At 38.8% G+C, this 19613-nt stretch overlaps 1 protein-coding gene across 4 annotated transcripts in view; it reads right to left on the bottom strand.

The window, feature by feature from the left end:
- Positions 1-546: 546 nt before the first annotated feature.
- ATOSA (atos homolog A) overlaps positions 547-19613 on the bottom strand; it is a 47571-nt gene continuing 28504 nt past the window's right edge. For 3 of the 4 annotated variants that reach the window (XM_063169659.1, XM_063169660.1, XM_063169658.1), the window contains exons 2-12: positions 17358-17542; positions 16271-16473; positions 15713-15838; positions 13606-15448; positions 12844-12960; positions 11833-11906; positions 10939-11047; positions 10073-10231; positions 8191-8259; positions 7149-7348; positions 547-1786 (exon numbers count right to left, since the gene is read on the bottom strand). In XM_063169659.1, coding sequence (XP_063025729.1) covers positions 1633-1786; positions 7149-7348; positions 8191-8259; positions 10073-10231; positions 10939-11047; positions 11833-11906; positions 12844-12960; positions 13606-15448; positions 15713-15838; positions 16271-16473; positions 17358-17542 — 3239 coding nt within the window. In that variant the 3' untranslated portion in view covers positions 547-1632. Of the gene's footprint in view, positions 1787-7148; positions 7349-8190; positions 8260-10007; positions 10232-10938; positions 11048-11832; positions 11907-12843; positions 12961-13605; positions 15449-15712; positions 15839-16270; positions 16474-17357; positions 17543-19613 lie in introns of those variants that run through there. The other variant, XR_010029617.1, reaches the window with a different exon arrangement.

The following is a 19613-nucleotide window of genomic DNA, read 5'->3' as shown; positions in this document are numbered from 1 at the left end:
GGTTGTGTTTGACTCTTCTGCTACCAAAAGAAACCTTTTCTCAGTTTTAAAGGGCACACAATCACTAGAAACTGAAAACAATCTCTTCCTGTAAAGATTTCCCCCATTCTCTAAAATGAACACTAGGTAAACCTTTGAAAACCTGGGGTAGCAGAGTGGCAAACACTGCTGACATGGGGAGAGAGGACTCAGCAATATCTGAGCTTTGCCCTTCTGCAGCAGCAGTCATTTGCATGTACAAGAGAGTTGATGAGTATCATCTGGAAAGTCCAGTCTCCCTTACATTCCCTGGCAGCCTTCCTGGAGATTTCATGATACACTGACTTCTCTCATCTAGGGGCACTGCTGAATATACAGGATGCACATTCATCCTTTCTCCAGTCTTCATCAGATAAGCATGGTAAAGGGCACCTTGCATATTACTGACACTCTAAAAACCTACAGCAAAGTAAAGAAAAACACAAATCCAGGTAAGACAGTTGAGAAACTCAGATCTTCATCAAATGTCGTAAAGCTTCATTTCCATTATTAAATATATGGCTCAAATATAATCAAATGCTTCTAACTTTATTTCTCTCAGTTACACAGTTGAACACTTAGCATAAACTGTTCATCTGACTGTTTTGTTGTAGGAATACACACACGTATTGGAAAATAGTCATATGCCCAGTGTAGCATTGCTAGTAAAACTTCCTATGGCCACCTAGTGGCCTACATGGAATTGACCTATGAAAAATATTTAGGATTACATGAAGATCCTCTCATCTAAAAATAAAACAAAAAGTACAAGTTTCATAGCTTTTGCATATATTTGAGATATAAATACTAATTTGTTTGCACAGTACATCCTTTAACACAATTTGAGAAATAAAATGGGGGAGGGTGCAAATTTTATGTGAGGAAAAGTAATAACAGAAAGCAAAATTAAAATGGCCCTTAAGGAAAGAAAAGAAATTGAGGGAGCAAAATGTGAATTGAATTAATGATCTGAATGAATGAGTAAATAAACAATCTGCAGTGTGGTTGCAAGTGTTATTAAATCTGGATGCGAGAAAAAATGGAAAATGGTACCATTAAAGAGAAAAAACAGCTAAATGCTTGCATAGTATGAAATGTTATGGAAATTCACCTGTTGTCCCCATTTTTAATAACTTAAATGAATATCACTTAAAACAGCACACAGATTAAAGACATCTGTATATATTTCAGATTTCAATATTAATGCCAAAAATACATAGTATGATTTTACATAGGATTTATGCTACATTAGAACACTAAAGACAAACATCACTTGAGTATTAAATGAAACATTAAATATTAAATAACTGAAAAATAAAATAAAAAGTGTAAACACTAAACTAACTTGGGAATTTGCTATTGCAACACATCCAATGAAGTGGTTTTAAACAGTACAAAAAGATTAGATTTAAGTATGTTTCCAGTATACTTGGAATACACAAAGCTCATTCCAGAAACCTTTTAAAAACTGGTCCAGGATCACACAGAACCTTCTTTCTCTTGAGCGCTATTTTCATTCCTTTACAGACTTAACTTTATACTGTTGTCTCTACCAATCTTTGCTTGCAAAGAGTACTCAACAGTAAAATGAATACTTGAGTTTGCTATTGTTTGCTAGCATCTTGGTGAAAACTGAGGGTTTGTTGGAGATTCAGTGTAAGATTTGAGTTCGTATGCAGCGCCGCTATCAACTTCCATGGATTTCCGAGAGAATAGGAGCCTTACATCTCTGTGGAGGTAGATCTTTCCAGATTTAGAACTCTGGAACCTGAAAAGATACAAATAGCTGTATTACCTAAACCAAGAAAATGATCTTTAAAAAGTATTAAATAAAATGCGCTCTTAGAACATTTAAGGCCAAAACACATTTGAACAAACAAAATTAGTCAGTTAAAATTAAAAGAGAAAGAGTATCCCAACACTTTCATTCTGTTTTGTTTCTTTTGACATTTAAAGGTTCTGTTCCTAATCACCAATGCAGTGCACAGTTTTTAAAGTGGCATGGAATATTTGAGTTCACAGTGCCATTATGTACATTGAAGATTAAAGTCCTCAGAAATCAGGAACGGCAAAAAATTCCCTTCAGTGAGCACCCCTAAAAATGTCCAAAGGGTGGCCTAAGCACACACAAAAAAGAATTTTCAACTATACACAAACTGAATATGCATTTCAGTTCCAGCAATCATATAGACAGATCTCATTGCTCTCTTTATGAGTGTAACACCAGGAAGTTTACTACTGCTTTATACCACACTCCAAATAAAAGAACTTGTCTTGAGAAGCAGCAGGTACTGGGATCTCTGCAGACAGACAAAAAGATTTTTTTTTGCACAGACTAGAAACATTTCTAAGAGACTGCAGTTCACTGGCCCAATCACCAAGCCAACAGTGGTCAATTCCAGCTAAACAGCCTAATTCAGGTGCTCCAAACCTGCAGGAATGTGCCAGTTCCCCTTCCCCTGGGTATTAACAACTGTATATAGGGAGACAAGATCTGCATTTCAGAGAACTGTATTCTACAGTTTTTCATGTGGCAGAACTCTGATTTCCTTCTCTCCACCAGGAAAGGCAGAAGAGCCTAAGGAGCACTTCTTACAGCAACTGAATTAATGTCAGCACCACTGTGCCACAGAGACAGAGAAGTGCTATTGCTGCTGCAACAGAAACAGAAAAGGCATTGCTGTTGTCACAACAAGATGATACCATGGCAAATGCTGAGAGAGCAGTGCATGCTGTGTTATCATGTATTACAATTTGCACAGATTTTTAATAGGCTTTTACACATTGACCCCATTGAAGCAAAAGCAGTATCTCTAAAATAAACCTATCCATAATTGGACTTAAATTCTGGGCAGTAGAAGAAAGACAAGCACAGAAGATCCACCAAGGCTTCATGGTCTGAGGAAGGCAGGTTGCAGAAATGGATTCTGTGGCACTGTTCTGTTCAGAGGAGTGGTGCAGAATAGCCTGTGGTCATCCCCACAGCCAGACAAAGGCAAGCTCTGTTCTCCTAGACACAGCTGCCAAGGACATTAAATGCAGCAGGGTCCAGCAGAATGCTCCTACTGGCTCCCTCAGAGATCTCATCCATCACTATTTATTTGCTTGGTGCTGTCAGTGTGAAAGCCCTTTACCTGATAGGCAAAAGGGAGAGACACTACCTTAAGAGAAGACTGTGGAGGAGAGCACAAGGAAGAGTGAAAGAGATAAGGGACAAAGCAAACACCACAAACAGTTAACTCAGAATCTAGCTCATAACACATTTTAAAAGGAAAAAAAATTAGTGAAAGTCTATTGCAGCAAAAGTATGACTGAAATTAATTCCTATAGATCTAGTTATCAAAGCACCATCATAAAACAGATCTCAACTCTCATTTTACACGCGGATCTTTCAAAAGAATTATTAGCATGGTCTATTTTTAAACTCCTCAAGCTTGCTCTTTTCTATGAGTGATAATCCTGCAAGACTCCCTTTGCTCAGTAAATAGTGATTCCCTGCAACATGACTTTTCTGAGCATGACATTTCAGAAAGATTGAAGAAGGATAAGCGTGAGAAAGCAGTAAAGTTCAAGGGATTCTTCTCATCTCTGCATCCCTTATTTATTTTTGTTTTCTTTTAGACAGGTCTACCCTAGTAATTGGGATTTAGAAATGTTCCTTTTTATACATGCAAATACATTGGAATAATTGAGACAAACATTCCCTACATCCTTGCAGGGTGGTGATGGAGTGGCCAGCATGGGACTGACTCCAGAGCTGTAGCAGCTCCAGTAGTTTTGTGTAAAGAAATTTTAAAATCCCAACACAACCAAGGTCTCTGACAGATGGTGTCCTAGGAACAGCAACAACAGACACATACAGGAATAATTAAACACACAAATATCAGATGCTAAGAAGTCTGGCAGAGGAACTTTACTGAAGAAATGACAAATACAAGCACAAAGTCCCTATATGTATTTTACAGGCCATCACAATTCACAAAGACCAGAGAAATTCATGGAAACAGGATAATCCTGAAAAGCAGGATCATCGTGAAAACATGTAGCAAGATGTGTTTTGTAAGTGTAAAAGACTATACAACACCACCTATAAAATCTGTAAGTAAAAGCATTAGGACAAGGATAACAATTTCTAGATAAGAAAGAATGCTGAGAGACCAGAAAGATCAAAAGCAGCTAGTAAATCAGTCATAGCAGGTATCTTCAGCTTCCACCAATAAAGGTGCATGTCACATTAGGACAGTATTTTAAAAAAAGTTTCTCAACCCCTTGAGGAATCACTACTTTTAACAACCACTTTCAGGCTTACCTTCCACTGAGCCCTCAGTAACAACCCCTGTTTAGCTGTTAGGCAACAGCAACTATGCTCCATGCAATTCCTGGCATTGTGTCAGTAACTAAGGCTGTTGACCAAGCTTTAAAATCTTGAAAAATGCTGAGCTGTGGGCAGGTTAGCTGTTTAATTACTTTTTACAAGAGTGCCAGAACGTGACCTAGAAACCCACAGATGGTCATCATCCCCACAACGCCAGGCAGAAATGAGGCACAAGCAGAGCTGTGCTCACAGCACTTATGCTCAAGTAGATTTAATTACAAGACAAGAAGTCATTGCTTCACATGCAACAAAAAATTTATCCCTAAAGCATCTTCAAAAACCAACTTAAACTGCAGGTGCAACTCTTGGGGGGTTTTTAATAACGAATAAAGCTCTGCTGTGTGTGCAAGCTACATTTGGTGTCTCAGTCCTGTAGCTGGAGTACAAGTACAGTCTGATGGCATATTGAACAGAGCCTCAGCCATACAGAACTGCATGCAGAAGCTGCTCACACAATAAATCTGACACTTTAAAGACTGTTGTAGAAAATCTGGCCGCCAATGTTAAGCTCCAGACCTATGCAAGCGTTTTTGCTGAATTACCACTTGAAAAGGAGCTTTCATAATGTGAGTGCTGACAACTGTGATTAAGGCCTGCAAGCAGATGTGACCACAATGCAGCTCACTGGTGGTGACTTCATTTGTTTTTTTAAACAAAATTTCAATACGTAAGCCTAAGATGCTTGTGCTCAATGACTACTGCAACTAAAACTGAAAGGCTGTTCTAAGTCAACTTGAGCTACAAACAAAAAGAAATCTGAATAGTTAAAACTTTTAGGTCTACATAACTAATCAGAAAAGCAGGGTTGAGGAAACTTTACTAACTTATACAAACTAATATACTACTAAGATTTTTAAAGCCCTCCTAATTAAAATCCATCTTTAGTAAAGAAGGCTACTAAATGGACAACTGAGTCTTTTGTAAGACCATAAGTGCTCAGTATAATAAACTACAAGACAGATCAACCTAAGCTACTTTAATATTTGAAAGAGTTCTGCCATTCTTACATTATGAGAAAGGACCCAAAGCTTGGGCTTATCACTGAAGAAAAACTTGTGGCATATCTATAGTTATTCACTTTTCAAAGTAAGCAGTTCAGCATCATAATTATGACTTTGGTTTTCCCATCAGAAATGGATGCATTTCCAATTACAGATCATAAACCCATGAACTGATCTCTACCAGAGGTCTGAAAGCTGAATTGTAAAGATATCTCAAAATAAGAAGCATTAGAACTGCAACATTTCTGTCTCTCAGCAGGTATCAGAAATAGGAAGCTCTTAAAAAAGACTTCCAGCTGTAACAGATGAGAGAACAGAAAGCAGGTTTGCCTTCAAATGAAAGTAATTCCTGATTCTGTCAATAAGAAATTTACAAACAACATTAAAGTAGAAACTGAAAGGGGACACAAGACCACTACTCTTCATGCAGGTATGCCAGAGCCAGCTGGCCACAGATTTCACCCACCACTGCAGCCAAGGCCTGTCCCCAGTTCCTCTGCACAGGAAGATCAACATTACACCTGGACAGAGCCTTCTATTGGGGCTACACACTTTTTCAGAATTTGCCCCAAAAGAAAAATTTTGGAAGGTGGTTAGGTTACACCTTGCAAGTCAGTGTGGCCTGAAAGGCTGAATTTTAATCCAGGCTGCATTTCAGAATGAAAACACTGTTCAACAGCCTTCTCATGACACTATTTTCACACTCCAGTAAATCAACACACTTTTTATGACTGTCAACTTCCATTTAATGGGAGAGTCTGGCTTACAATCACTGTTCTAGACAAGGTTGTGTTTGAAAAGTCTGTTGGATAGAAACCAATGCCACTAAATAAGAAAATAATATGCACCAGAAATAATTGTAAAACAACAGAGAAGTGTAAGATATTTGATTTTGTTCTGCTTGCTCACTTCAGAATGTCAGCTGCTGGTGGGTTTCCAAGTGCTGCAATGAAAGCACCGGGTCTGTGTGTACAGACATTTTTTACTACAAAAACACACACAAAAAGTCTGCAAACTGCAGGAGGACAGAGTATATCCATCATTCCCCTTTGTTTCCAACTGCAGTTTCCAGAACACCCCAAGAGCAGCAGCACAGTGTCTAGTTCCAGGCAGTGCTTTGTAAATCATTTAAGGAAGATTGAGTGAATATTTTATAAAGTGAAAGGCATCATCAGCAGTAATGCATCATGAAACAGGCATTTACATTTTTGCCACTAAACGCTGTATTTTTAGGAGTAGCTCAGACCATTTTTCATGTTACAAGTTATTCTGGTGAAGAGACACATATGAGGCACACCAGGCACATGTGAAGCACACCTTCCCTTCAGTGATCCCTAGTTTTGGCTTTTGCCCATGTAACATCCACTTTCACTATTTCCTGTAACCTCAAAAAAAGTGCATTGATTCAGCCAGAACAATTTCTGTCTTGCCAGGAAAAGGTTTAAGCTTTATAATGCTATACAACATACTTTAATGCCAAGAGAGAGCTTTATGTTATATTTCAACTTTGTTTCTCCCAAGGACAACCCAAATTATTTATTACCTCTTCTTCCTCTACTGTCTAGCTTAAAGACCAAGTTAGCATTCTTTTTTTTTTTTTTTTTCTTTTCATTCTTTCTTATTTCTGTATACAGAAAGGTTGGCTGGGAAAGAAATTACGAGTTGAATTTTGGCAGATACTTTTTTGTGGTTTTGGCTTGGGTTTGTTGGAGGTTTTTTGTTTTATTTTGGTGTTTGAAGTTCAAGGAGCTTACCTCAGATGTATGAGGTAGCGTAGTAGCCTTTCTTCAGTCTGGTGGCTGTTTTCTTTATTGACAGTTCTCTTGACTTCTCGTCTCACAGGAACAGAAAAAGTTCTTTGCCGTAGGAATGTTTGATGATTAGCTGGCATTTCTCTCAAGTCATATATCACCACAAACATCTTCACCACAGTTTTGTTAGGGTTAAATAAGGTCTGAAAAGACAAACAGTTCAATACAATAGTCTTTAGAGATGACAATTTTTTTTTTAAAAAAACAACAAATCTAACCCAAACTTGATCTGTCAAAATAGTTATCTATGCACTTTGTTTCTGTGTCATACAGAAACGTTTATGTAAAGACATTGTGAAGCCTTTCTGGTTTTCAACACTTCAGCTACCAGCAATTCCCATTTGAATTATGTTATAATTATAATGCTAAACACAATCTAATCTGTATGAAACACTAGTATATGACTACTCTTACTTTGCTAATCAGCATCCCCGTTTTTGTTAATTTTTCCAGTCAGCTTTTTGTCTACACTGTTTTCCAGACACAATACACTCGCAGGAAGCACAGTGGTGGGCTCCGCTTTTAAACCTGAAATTATGAATGTGTTATCTTGGACTGGGTTCTTAAAATAAAGAGTCAGTTCACTGGTTCTAAGCAATGACTGTGATTTACTTTTTATTAAAAAAGTAAAGGTGGTGTTAAAGTATTACAAAAAGTAGATACAATTATTCAATATTAATTGCTTTAGAAGAATTTCAGGATTTGGACTGTGGCCTAATTACTTCCCCATGACTTTTTCAAAGCCACAGTGTCCCCAGGTATTCCAAATCTCCTGGAACTGATTGTAAGACTCCTCAGAGCACAGAAGTGTTCAAAGATTGGGAATATTTTTTGCCCCACACACAGATTTCTACTTTGAATTACTACAATACCTACAGAGATGCACATTTCCACTGCTAGCTTCATGCTCATCTCCAATAAACTCATCTGTGCATGACTTTCTGGATATTAGTGGTTTCAAGGCACTTATCTGATGAGTACGTACCACTTGTATTGTTCCTGAAGGCGGTACCCGATAACCCCTTTTACCAAGGGACTCTAAAGTAATTACACCCTACAAAAACAAAACCCATATTTAGGTCACAGAGATAAACAAATCAAAATGTTCTAGTCATGTAATTGCATTAATTTGAAACATAATCAGTAATTTATAAAAACTAAAAATAGAGAAGGCAATGCATTTAAACAATGCAGTTAAAAAATCAACAGCAGGGGCCTTAAAGATACTTTGGCAGACCATTAAAAGCTGTGCAATAAGAGGTACATTCTCCTCTTGAAACAAGATTCAAGTTTCCACATCTTCTCCACATCAGGGAGCCAGGACAAAACAGAGCTTTCTTTTCAAAGCAGCTGGGAGGTTAAACCGAAACATTTGTCCCCTCCTTTCCATTTCTATATCATCTACAATTGCACCAATAATACTCCAAATCTCACAGAACTCATTTTTGCTTTTCAAAGGCAGCAGATGCACTTAATCTTCCATTCTAATCCAAACCTTAGGAAGGATGACATCTGCTTTTGTACCAGCTGTGATGCACAGAGCAGCCCCACAGGCGCTGCGGCTGCCGAGGCCACGCTGGGGGCACTGCCACACGCCCGGGCACCCTGCAGGGCACCAGGGCTGCACAGGGCTCCAAAACCCAAACCAAACAACAACCAGGAACAGACCCCACAGCACACAAACTAGCTATACAAACAGAAACAATGCTTCTGATGATGGAGGCACTACACAAATGCTGTATTAATCCTGCGAGACTCAGCCATAACAGCATATTTGGAAATAGCATGTGGAAAAGCCTGAAACAATGAAACCCAGCTAGGAAAATAAGCAATGCTACTTTTAACCATTTGAGGAACATGAGAATCCTTTCACCTCCTAGAAAATCACATTAAATATTCTAGAAAGATGAAAGCAAAAGAATAGATACTTTTTGCAGTGGTTAAAACATATACAAGTTTAAACTCAAAGCCATTACTTAAAGTCTAAGCAATTTCATTTTCTAAATACTTTCCAAAACAGAAGGTCAGAAATGGTAACTGCTATAAATTTAAAATTTAAATCTAAGTAATGGAATACTCAGATGTTCACTGCTTGACTTCCACATTTAAACAAACCCTTTAGTGCATATTAGACAGACATACACATATGAAAATCTCTAAAAATTGGACCTGTCACCTATGTAAAATTAAGGTTCCTTAACAGGCATTCAGAACAAATCCAGCCTCTGATTCAATGCCAGCATACAAAAGAAAATACAAATATGTATTTTCTTTTTACAGAGGAGCACTTTTAGACATGCAAAGCCCATGTGGAACAGAATTAGCACCCAGAGACTGAGAACACAAACACTGCATGGCTGCAAACATCAGCAAACCAAGCAGCCTGTGAGGGTGCTGAGTGTCACCACAGCCCAGGCAGTATCTGCTGTAAAAGAAAGGGCTGAGTAACTTCCAAGGCTAAGGTGCCCATCAGCCCCTTGGCCTGCACCTAAGCCACTCTGCAGGGTGGTCAGTTGCCCAGAGCAGCTGCTTGTTGGGACAACAAAATGTATCCTGTTAAGTCCAGCTATTGCCTCACTGCTATTTTAAGTTAGATGGATAAAAAGAGATGTTGGGGGTTGATCACGCCAGTGTGGGGGGAGACAAATACATTGAATATCCCAAGATGAGAACAGCTGAATGGTGGGGCAGAGAAGTAGAAGGAAAAGCACTACTTAGAGAAAGGAAGGAGGACAGGAGAACTCTGTCATAGGCAGTTGAAAATAAGCCTGCAAATCTTTACCTTCTGAACCCTCTACTCACCAAGCTCTTGCTCTTCACCTCCACATATCAGAACTTATTTAAAATAAATCCAACCACACATTTACCATGTAAGGAGAGGGAGCATTGTCATCTGAAACGCTGTAGAATGACACCTCAACTGGCAGAGTCATGTGCGTGGGACAAAAGACTCCACTTGCTCCCACCTCTGCAGTGAAACCCTCCACGACACCCAGCGGGTCCAGGCGGAAATTCAGGACAGATTCCTGAGAAACAAAGCACACACAGCTTGGCTTGGGATCACCTCAAATAAAACAGAGCATAACTTCTGTCAGAAATTCTGTAATCAGGAAATAAGTGCAAAAGCCCACAGAGAACTTTACTGCAGCAGGGTCTGTGCTTGCTTTTCAACATATACTATCTGAAAAACATTAATTAACCTAGATTATGTAACCTTCCCCTACAAATTCAACTCTGTACTTCACAAGACAGTACAATATAACCCTTTAATGCACTGGCTAATAGCTGCTGTTATTGGATATGCTATATGAAGTGAAGAGCTGGAGCCTACACTTCAAACACATTCTGTTTAACACATTGATTCAATCCAGCTTTTGTGACATACTAAGTAGACTTTAAGAGTGAAAATGTAAATTCTTTTTTCTAGGTAAGTACATTATAAACATGAACAATTACAGGTTATTAAATCTCATTTATGGCAACAGAACATCTTCTAACTTGACCCTAGTGGGAAACAAAGGCTTAAGCAACTCATTGTATTTGATTCTCTGAGACAGAAGATGTCTGGGGCATGAAATAAGTGCCTTTGCAGCTGGAAATGAAAACAAATTTTATTCAATTCAGTCAGGAACTTTTACATTCTAATAGTGCTGGAATTGTTCACAGTAATATACTTTTAAAAGCAGTACAGAAGAGTAAAAATACCACAAGAATTCTAGAGAATATGCAATACCTCAAAGTTTCCCAGAAGGCTCAGACTTGTTACTGGGGGAGCACTAGAACTTAGAATTGGTTTCCCATGGCTGTCTGGATCACTGTCTTTGTTTATACATTGTTGTGGGCTATTAAAAAAAGACAGAATAAATATAAAGGATAAACACGTTTGCTTTTGTCTTCTGGGTATAAACAGCTCTAGAAAGAATAATTTACTTACTGTACTACAAAATGTTGTTCTAAAGAAGTAACAGTTGAACATTGCTTATTAATACTTTAGCAGAACATTTTCTAGTTAACTTAAAAAATATTTTTACCAGCTTTACATTACAAGGGATAAAGACAATAAAAAGTTGTTCTTTAGCTCCATTTGCAGGAGCCAAAATATCATATTTTCTCTTGTATGTGGGTACTTTTGTCTCATATTCTGAGCTATATCTCATCTTTCTAACACCAAACTACCATACCAAAAGCTGTTTATGTTACATGTATTAATGTATGAAAGGTCATGATTTGCCCTTTTTAAAAGTCTGGTTCTCTGAACAAGTGAAGGTAAAATGCTTAACACATTCAACACTATGAACAAAATACAACACAAAAATAACATTGGTTTGCAGGAGAATCAACAATTACTAGCTTTTCTGTCTGAAAACTCAAGTGCATCTGACAGCATATCTACCCCTGCATGCGACAGAATTCATTCTGCCAGCAGCTCTCATTGCATGGCTATGTCCCAGAGCTGTACTAACCTGGAAACTCCCAGGGCAACTCAGCTGCTGAGCCTTGTATCAAAATAAGGATTCCTTTGAAAGCATTTTTTGTCTTTGCTAACATGCTTTGATTTTGCATATAAATATATATATACATTATGCCTCCCTCAAAAATCTCAATGTTTCTGGTAAATAAAACATACCTTCTTGCAGACAGACATTTCAACAATGAAGAATCCAGATCAAAGCACCCAGACTGTGTTTTCCTTTGAGGAACCTCAACAAGGAAAGAAGATGTTAAAACTGAACTGCTACCACAGGCAATTTTGCCAAGTAAGCACATTTTGCCAAGAATTTTTATGATATTATAAAATTACAAAAACAGAGCATAGAATGTAATTCCTATACATTTTAAACTTAGTGAAGAAAGTTCTAGGATTATTAATGATGAGACTGTAAATTCTGATTAACAGGAAGCATTTCAATAAAAACATTCAGAAAGCTGAAGTCTCTTTGGAACAGGACAGAACATTACTAATAAACAGGCTGTAACAATTTCCATCCAATTTCCCTGAAAATATGACAGCCTTTACAGGCAAGGAAGAATAAAGCATCCCATGTGTTGACTGCTACTTCAGTAGTTTTAATAGGAACTGCCTGGTTTTTTAAAACTCCAAACAACCTACCAAGAACTCTAACACTCCCCTAGTGTCTGCCTTATCACAGCAGCTTTGTTCACTAAGTCATTCCATGACACCTCTAGTTACTGAGGAATATACAGTACAAACTGTTCACAGAAACAAAGGCTTTGGAATAATGGGCAGTCAGGTGTTGAAAAGGAACACAAAATCCCCTAAATGAAAAAACGTTAACTTACACTTAAAACACTGATCTTCAAAATGCTTTCTTTTGTGCTCTAAAATAGCACCAAAGCATTGTTTCTATCAATTTTTCAATTTAATGCCACCTTTTGTTAATCTTGATATGATCTCAACAACTAAATCTTTAGTATTTTCTTTTCCAAAATTATAATTCAGCCTAATTTACATGTTCTCTCATTTAAGCATTAATTTATACTCACAAGGGTATTCACTGTGACACAAAGTAAATACACACCCTTCACCTAGGTATTTTGTCAAATTCTGTGCCATGCACAGACATTAGAAGAACAAACAGTCCCTTTCTCAGCTATAAGAATTTCCAGAATAACTTACAGGACTTGAAAGCAGAGGCAGTCCAGTTCTGGGATGAAAAGCCTTGGTTGAAGTTCCATCCAGGGATCTAAAATTGTGTTTCCTCCACGTATTTGTGTGTTTTAGAGGTGGTGCTTTCTGCCAGCAAAACAAATTTACTGAGCTTATCAGTGGGATATTTCAGTGACCTACCATGGTAACACTCACTTGCTGTAAGGGAGATGATTCCTGACCCAGGTGGATCTACAGCACACTAGCATGGGATGAAACATTCAGTAGAAATTCCCCTTGACTCAATCCACAGCTACAGACTGCCCCTAACAGATCACATTCCCTACTCAGATGGGTGCCTTTCTACAAACCAGGGTGCCTCCCTGCCCATGGAAACAGCCTTGCATAACTCTGTCACCATGAGGGGAAGAGACAGTCAGTCCTTCTCCATGTTGAACTGAAGTTTAGGGGAGGCACCAACAGCCAAGTTACCCCATCACACAGAATCATTTGACAGGTCACCCTGTCAGCTAGGCCATGGCAATAAATTGTTTCTTGTACACCTCCAGGGATGGTGACTCCACCATATGGGGAATCCATTCCCATGCTTAACCCTTTCCACGAAGAAATTCTTCCTGAGTTACTTCAGGCCAGGACTACAAAGGTAATACACTGCTACCTGCAAGGTCAGGCTGAAACTCCTCTTCATGCTGGCCCCCAGCAGACAGAGGGTACAAGCAATGTGACAAAAGGGCAGCTAGAGGAATTATTGTCTGTTCCCAATGTACTTACCTGTACATCTGGGTTCTTCTGCCGCTCACCCTTAACCACATTGTCTTCTGCAGGTTTCTTCTGAGAAGTGCTTTGAAAATCAAGGCCTGTTGGATCTTCATTCTCATCATGTGCAGTTTTTGTTTTATCTTGTTTGGTTTTGGTTTTAAAACTGTCATGGTCTTTATTTAAATAATTTTCAATACTAATAAGTTGTGTATTTTGCTCATAAATAATTGGTTTTTTGGAGTCTCTGTCTAAACACTTGAGCTCATTTTTGTGCAAAGAGTCAGATAGTGGGATCACGGTTGCTTTTTTTGTACCTTGAAGTATTCTGCATTTTTCTATCTGTATATTATTACAACTGTCTGTGCCATTGTTCTCACTAACAATTGTTCTTTCTTTAAGTTTATTTGTGCAAATCTGTTCATCAATGCTGCTGGGATTTGAACCCGGTTTAATTCTATTGGTTATCTGGTCTTTCTGTGCACAACCAGAATGTATTTCCAATTTATCTGGAATTTCAGATTTGTTTTCTTTAATACATGATGATGATATGTGAATGCTACTAAATGCATGACAAGTTTTATTGGAAGTCTGATGAAATGAATTTTGGACAGCTTCACTGGGTTTTGCTAAAACCAATTTTCTTCTTGCTTGGACTTTTAGAGAAGTCTTCAATTCTCCATCAAACCTAGAAGGACTGATAGGAGTATCAGGTGTCTTTGTCCCTGATTTACTGCTGTCTTCTAACAAAGAAAATTTTGATTTAGCAGAAGAAACAGAAGATGATTCCTTGCCTTTCTTCAGCAAATTTTCATCTTCATACGTACTTCGGAAAACTTTTGATGTGACTGGACTAGCCTCATGCACTTTGAATGGACGTCCAGCAACATGGGAAGTGGCTGGATCACAATGGATCAAGTGCTGGGCAATCCTTGCTATCACCTCCTGGCGCTCCTGGAGCAGGGAATCAATCAGGGAGTTACCCTCCCCTGCTGACTGACGGCCACAGTGGCTCCCTGGCACACGGGCATCGAGCAGGGGCACCTCTGGCACTGCTCTAGCTTTGCCTTCATCACCATCCTCCTGTTTTGCATTGTCTAAATTGGCAGCAGGAACAGGGGAGCTCTCCTTGCTTTTCCTTGGCAAGTTTTCCTCTTCAAAAGTGCTCCGAAAAGCTTTTGGTGTAGCTGAGATGTTTTCATGTGTGGTGAATGGACGCCCAGCAACAACTGGAGAAGTAGCTGGATCACAGTGAATCAAGTGCTGAGCGATCCTTGCGATGACCTCTTGTCGCTCTTGTAGCAAAGAGCCTATCAAAGGATTGGTTTCTCCTGTGGGCTGATGAGAGCAGTGACTGTTTGAAACACGGGAATCCACCAGAGAGTAGGATTTAAAAGTTCTGACCGGTGTTTCATGAGCCTGTGTCTTATTGTCTGCTGTAGCATTATAGCACTGAACTTTGGACTGTGATGCCCCAAAGTCAGATCCAAGTCCGGTAGATGGATAAAGTTTTAAATTTCTAAAAGATGTGGTAAATTCAGGCATCTTTTTTCCATTAAGTAGGCTTTCAGGTGTCATTGTCCATGTCTGTTTCCCACGAAAACGCAGTGGACTGGAAGTGGACTGAGCAGCACTGGGATCGCTGCGCTGATGGAACTTTCGCTCTTGCATTTGCTTTTCATAAAAGCTAAGGTTGGTGTGAATACTACAGGTCAAAACTGGGTAGTTGGATTGCCTGGGCAGGGACTGGACGCTGACCCTCAAGGCCACATTGTGAGAAACATTAGGAACAGGAAAGACATGCTCAGTGGGTGTCTGGGAGAACGTCCATTGCAAGTCCACATCTGCAGCGCTCACCCTGAAACAATACCAAAGGGCATTTACAGAAATAGCTAAATGAAAAGTTTTTCATTATCTACTTCGTAACAAATATCTAAGAAAAAGCACTAGAAACATCAGCAACTGCTGTATTTGCACAGTACACAAATCCTATAGAACTGCCAAAGTACCAACAATATGGCACCTTCTAAAAGCAAGCAGGAAATAAGAGCGAAGAATGATTTTAAGACAAGTTGCAGCAATCTGCAAACAGCAAACCAGTTTTTTTCCATTGCAGGCATACCTGTACAGGATGTTTCGGGGAACAGCACCATGTGAAACACTCAGCCACGCGCTCAGCTGAGAGAAGAAAACAAAGGAGCGAACTGCCAGTAAAAGAGTCTTCTCTTCAATAAATCGATCTCCACTCCTAAGCATTTAAAGACAAACACATGAGTGTTGGTAAGAATACTCAGAGACCTATTAGAATTAGAACATTGTCAGATCTTTGGTCAGAAAATAAAATTCAGTTAAATCAAGCAAAGCAAAAACTCCTCAAACGTTTTGAAGATTCCAGAGTCTGATTTGTTTTTATACACATGAAAAAATTTGACATAACAAATGTTACATGTTACTATTTGCAGCCAGGATCATTCCTACTCTGCACTGCAGAATGTGCACTGCAGAAATTTTGAGTATAAGATGACTAAAATTGAAATGCTTCAATTTCACTAGCAAACAGTGGTTTCTTAGACCAGTCCTCATGGCAAAGAGCCAGTTCAAAAACACTAACTGATTACTTTAAGGACTTTAATACGACAAGATTCTTGCAATTATCAACTAACCCTCATATCCAACTTACTGTCGAGGAACTGGCTCCAAAATCCACCTTTCTAACAGCAATGCATCTTGTTTGATTGCAGGATCATTTAAATCATTCCCCTCTGTGGTGGGCCCTTCATCACTATAGCAACAGTCTGGAAGTAGCATCACTTCTACCATGATTGGAATATTGTTCTTCCACAGAAGCATAACCTCAGATCTGGTTCGTCTGGCCTGACGACACTGAGGGAAAGCAAAATGTCAACATACACAAGCCATAAAAATACTATCTAGATTATATCTGATTTAAAAGCACAATCCAAAGTACTAGAGAAAGGTAAGGGTCAAATTCTGTTTGGTTTCACCTAATCAGAAATAAGATTCCAGAGCTATTAAATGAAAAAATAATTAACACCTCCTTTACAGTTGCTATTTGAGCAGCTTGCTTTAGGAAATTTATAAAGCTTGTCAAAATGCATTTCCCCAACCACTGCACTTTGCTACCTTGTAGTTATCTCTCCACAAGGCACCCTCTTGGGTAGACAGACTCCAGCAGTATCTTTAAAAATTCTGTGTCTTGGAGCAGGCTAACTTCTGCATGAATATAACTTAAATTCCCACAGTACTTGAGAACTTTTACTTGAGAAACTTTTACTTGAGAATTCTTAAGTACTTCCCACAGTACTTAAGGACTTTTACTTGAAAAAAGAGCCTTTCTCCAAAATAGCCAGGCTAGATTTGATGTGCTTGTGTTTTTTGGATCACTAACTTTTCCAGAACACCTGGAAAAGCAAAAAGTTAGGCAAGTCAGCCTACATTTTCTCCAAAGAAACCCCAGACCAAGAATACTAAGTATAGTGCTTGTCATTTGCATAATAAAGATTCAAACAAGCACTGCATTCAGGTAGTCATGCAGAACTTCATGTTCAAGGATAAAAGGCTTAATGATCTCATTTTAAGGACAGATCTATTATTAGCAGGGTACTGAATTACATACTCATTTAAATGAAGGACTGCCAGAAAGCCATTGTTACTCATGCTGAACTGTGAATCCACTGTGGGGTTCCTGGCTGGCTTTAACCACAGGAGCAAGGATTTGTGACATGAAATGGGTACCACCACCATACCTGAGCCAGTTTGTCGCTGCATTCATGCTTAGTTGTTGGTGGCTGGCTTGACTGTGCTGGTGGGCAGTGAAAGCCCTCTGTCCTGCCCTTGATGGAGTACTCTGGTGTCCGGCCCTCCGTGATCAGCAGGGCCAGGGAGACCAGGAACTCCTCAGCTTCATACTCAAAGTATTCATCCAAAGTATCTGCCATTTCAAAAAGACAAAAAATAATGACATTTGCTGGATAACAACTGTTGGTAGACTCTGCAGTTTGTTTCAGTTACACTTGAAATGAGAATGGGCTATGGGAAATGGATCTTTGTGTCAGACTGACTGCACTCTCCATAAAACCCACCAGCCCCCACTCCAGCACCACAAAACAACTTTCCTCATCTCATAATGCTGTCACCACAAACAAAGAACTTTGTTTTTCTACAGCTTTTCCAGAAGACAAAAGGTTTCCTGGGCTCTTGTTGGAGAAGTCTAATGACAGTATGACTTGGCATTGTTATTATCATCTGACAGATGGAACAAGAAGCCACAATATATCATAAAGTAGATTAAAAATTGAAGAAGAAGAAAAAGAAATATTTACTTCTATTATGGAAAAAGTGGGACACAATGTTCTTTAAGATTTTTATTGCAAGTCCCTCCTGCTGAGAGCAGAGCTTACTTCAGAGGTTCATTTTTAGTTACCACTAACACATAGGAAATGTTCTGAAGAAACATACAGACTATTCATTGTTTTGTACCACGGTCAGTCTAAACTTGTGCAAAGAATGAAAACTCAACAAGTCTCTGTAGACAAAGCAGCAGCTGGCATTGCTCTCCATGAAGAGCCCTGGCACACTCAGTTCCTGCAGAGTTAAGAGGCACCATTTTATGGTGTTCTATAGAGCACCCTTCTCCTCCTCCTCACTCATCACGAGGATGTCACCCATCATTCAAACACATTTAAGTACAACCAGATCATGTCGTTCCCCTCGCTGCTTCAAAACACTTCAAGTTTCAAAATTATTTAATTACTGAAGAGGTTACAGAAAACTCTCTTTTCCATGAAAGCTAAAATACATTCCCTTCAAAGTCTATTTTAAGAGCAGCAAAGAAAAGCGGGTGGAGGCAGGGCTGCCAGCAGTTCTTTACCTTTATTTTGATGCTTTAGGGGAACAAAAGCACCTGACATCTTCACAATTTTAGCTTAAATGTCCTATGTCATCCACCAAAACTGCCACAGGGAGAGAGTTAATTTCTATTCACGTTTCAATTATCATGCATAAAATACCTTTCACAAGTCTTTTTTGTCTTGGTCCCCTAATAGCAGAGCATTTGGCAAACACTGCACTGGCAGACTTGAGAGATGCACACAAGAATGGATGCATGAAACAAAAGCTCCAATTAAATGTGCAATTATCTACATATGCAAATCATGGAGTGTGTACAACTAGCTTTTGCATGTACATATTTGCCTAGCCCAGGCTTGTACACCATGGACCCCAGGGCTTACAGACTGTTTAAAGGGATCTACACAAGGTAAGTAAGAGAAGTCAGCCCACTGCTGAAGAGCCAGAGGACAGAGGAATTACCCTGGAGGACCCCATGTGGCATGTGAACAATACATTAATTCATCTGGCATAAGTTAAAGTGGTCATTCACCTGATGGATGGCAAAAAATATCTAATAAAGGGTGCATGAAAGATTAAAGGAATGGTAAATAACAGAGAAGACAAGCCTCTGAGGTAGTGATATGAGTCACCTACAAAATAAGGCACCTGCACTTTTTTTTCAGCTGGAAGTCTGGTAAACAATAGGCAAGTCATACTTGGGAATAGGAAAATGGAATTTAGGAAGACTCTGAAAAGGATTTAGATATACAACAGACAAAAAAATAATTTCAGTATTATCTTGCTGCTAAGTTCATCTTTGTATGTCCAAAGGCCATGGTGATTTCAAGAAAGTCACAGCATGAAGGATCACTACTGGCGCATTTGGCATACTCTGACATAGAAGTTCAAAAATCTAGAAAGTGTTCAACAGGAGTTAAAATAATTTAAACAAGAATTGCCTCATGCCTAGCAGACTAAACAAAACTAACTCACTCCTACAAAAATCTGAAAGAATAGTTTTTAGTTAAGATACATAAAAACATGTATGATTTTTAAGAAAAACTGCAAAGAGAGTGTGATCAAGATCAGCACAGTAAAATGTGATACCTGAAAATATACATTAGAGAATTTTAAGTGGCAAGTACCAGTAAAACAGACATGCCCTTCAATTA

The sequence above is a fragment of the Melospiza melodia genome, chromosome 15, assembly GCF_035770615.1.
Source record: "Melospiza melodia melodia isolate bMelMel2 chromosome 15, bMelMel2.pri, whole genome shotgun sequence".
In the NCBI taxonomy this organism is placed as follows: Eukaryota; Metazoa; Chordata; class Aves; order Passeriformes; family Passerellidae; genus Melospiza; species Melospiza melodia.
Note: the sequence above shows the minus strand (reverse complement) of the source record. Positions and strands in the feature narration are given on the sequence as shown.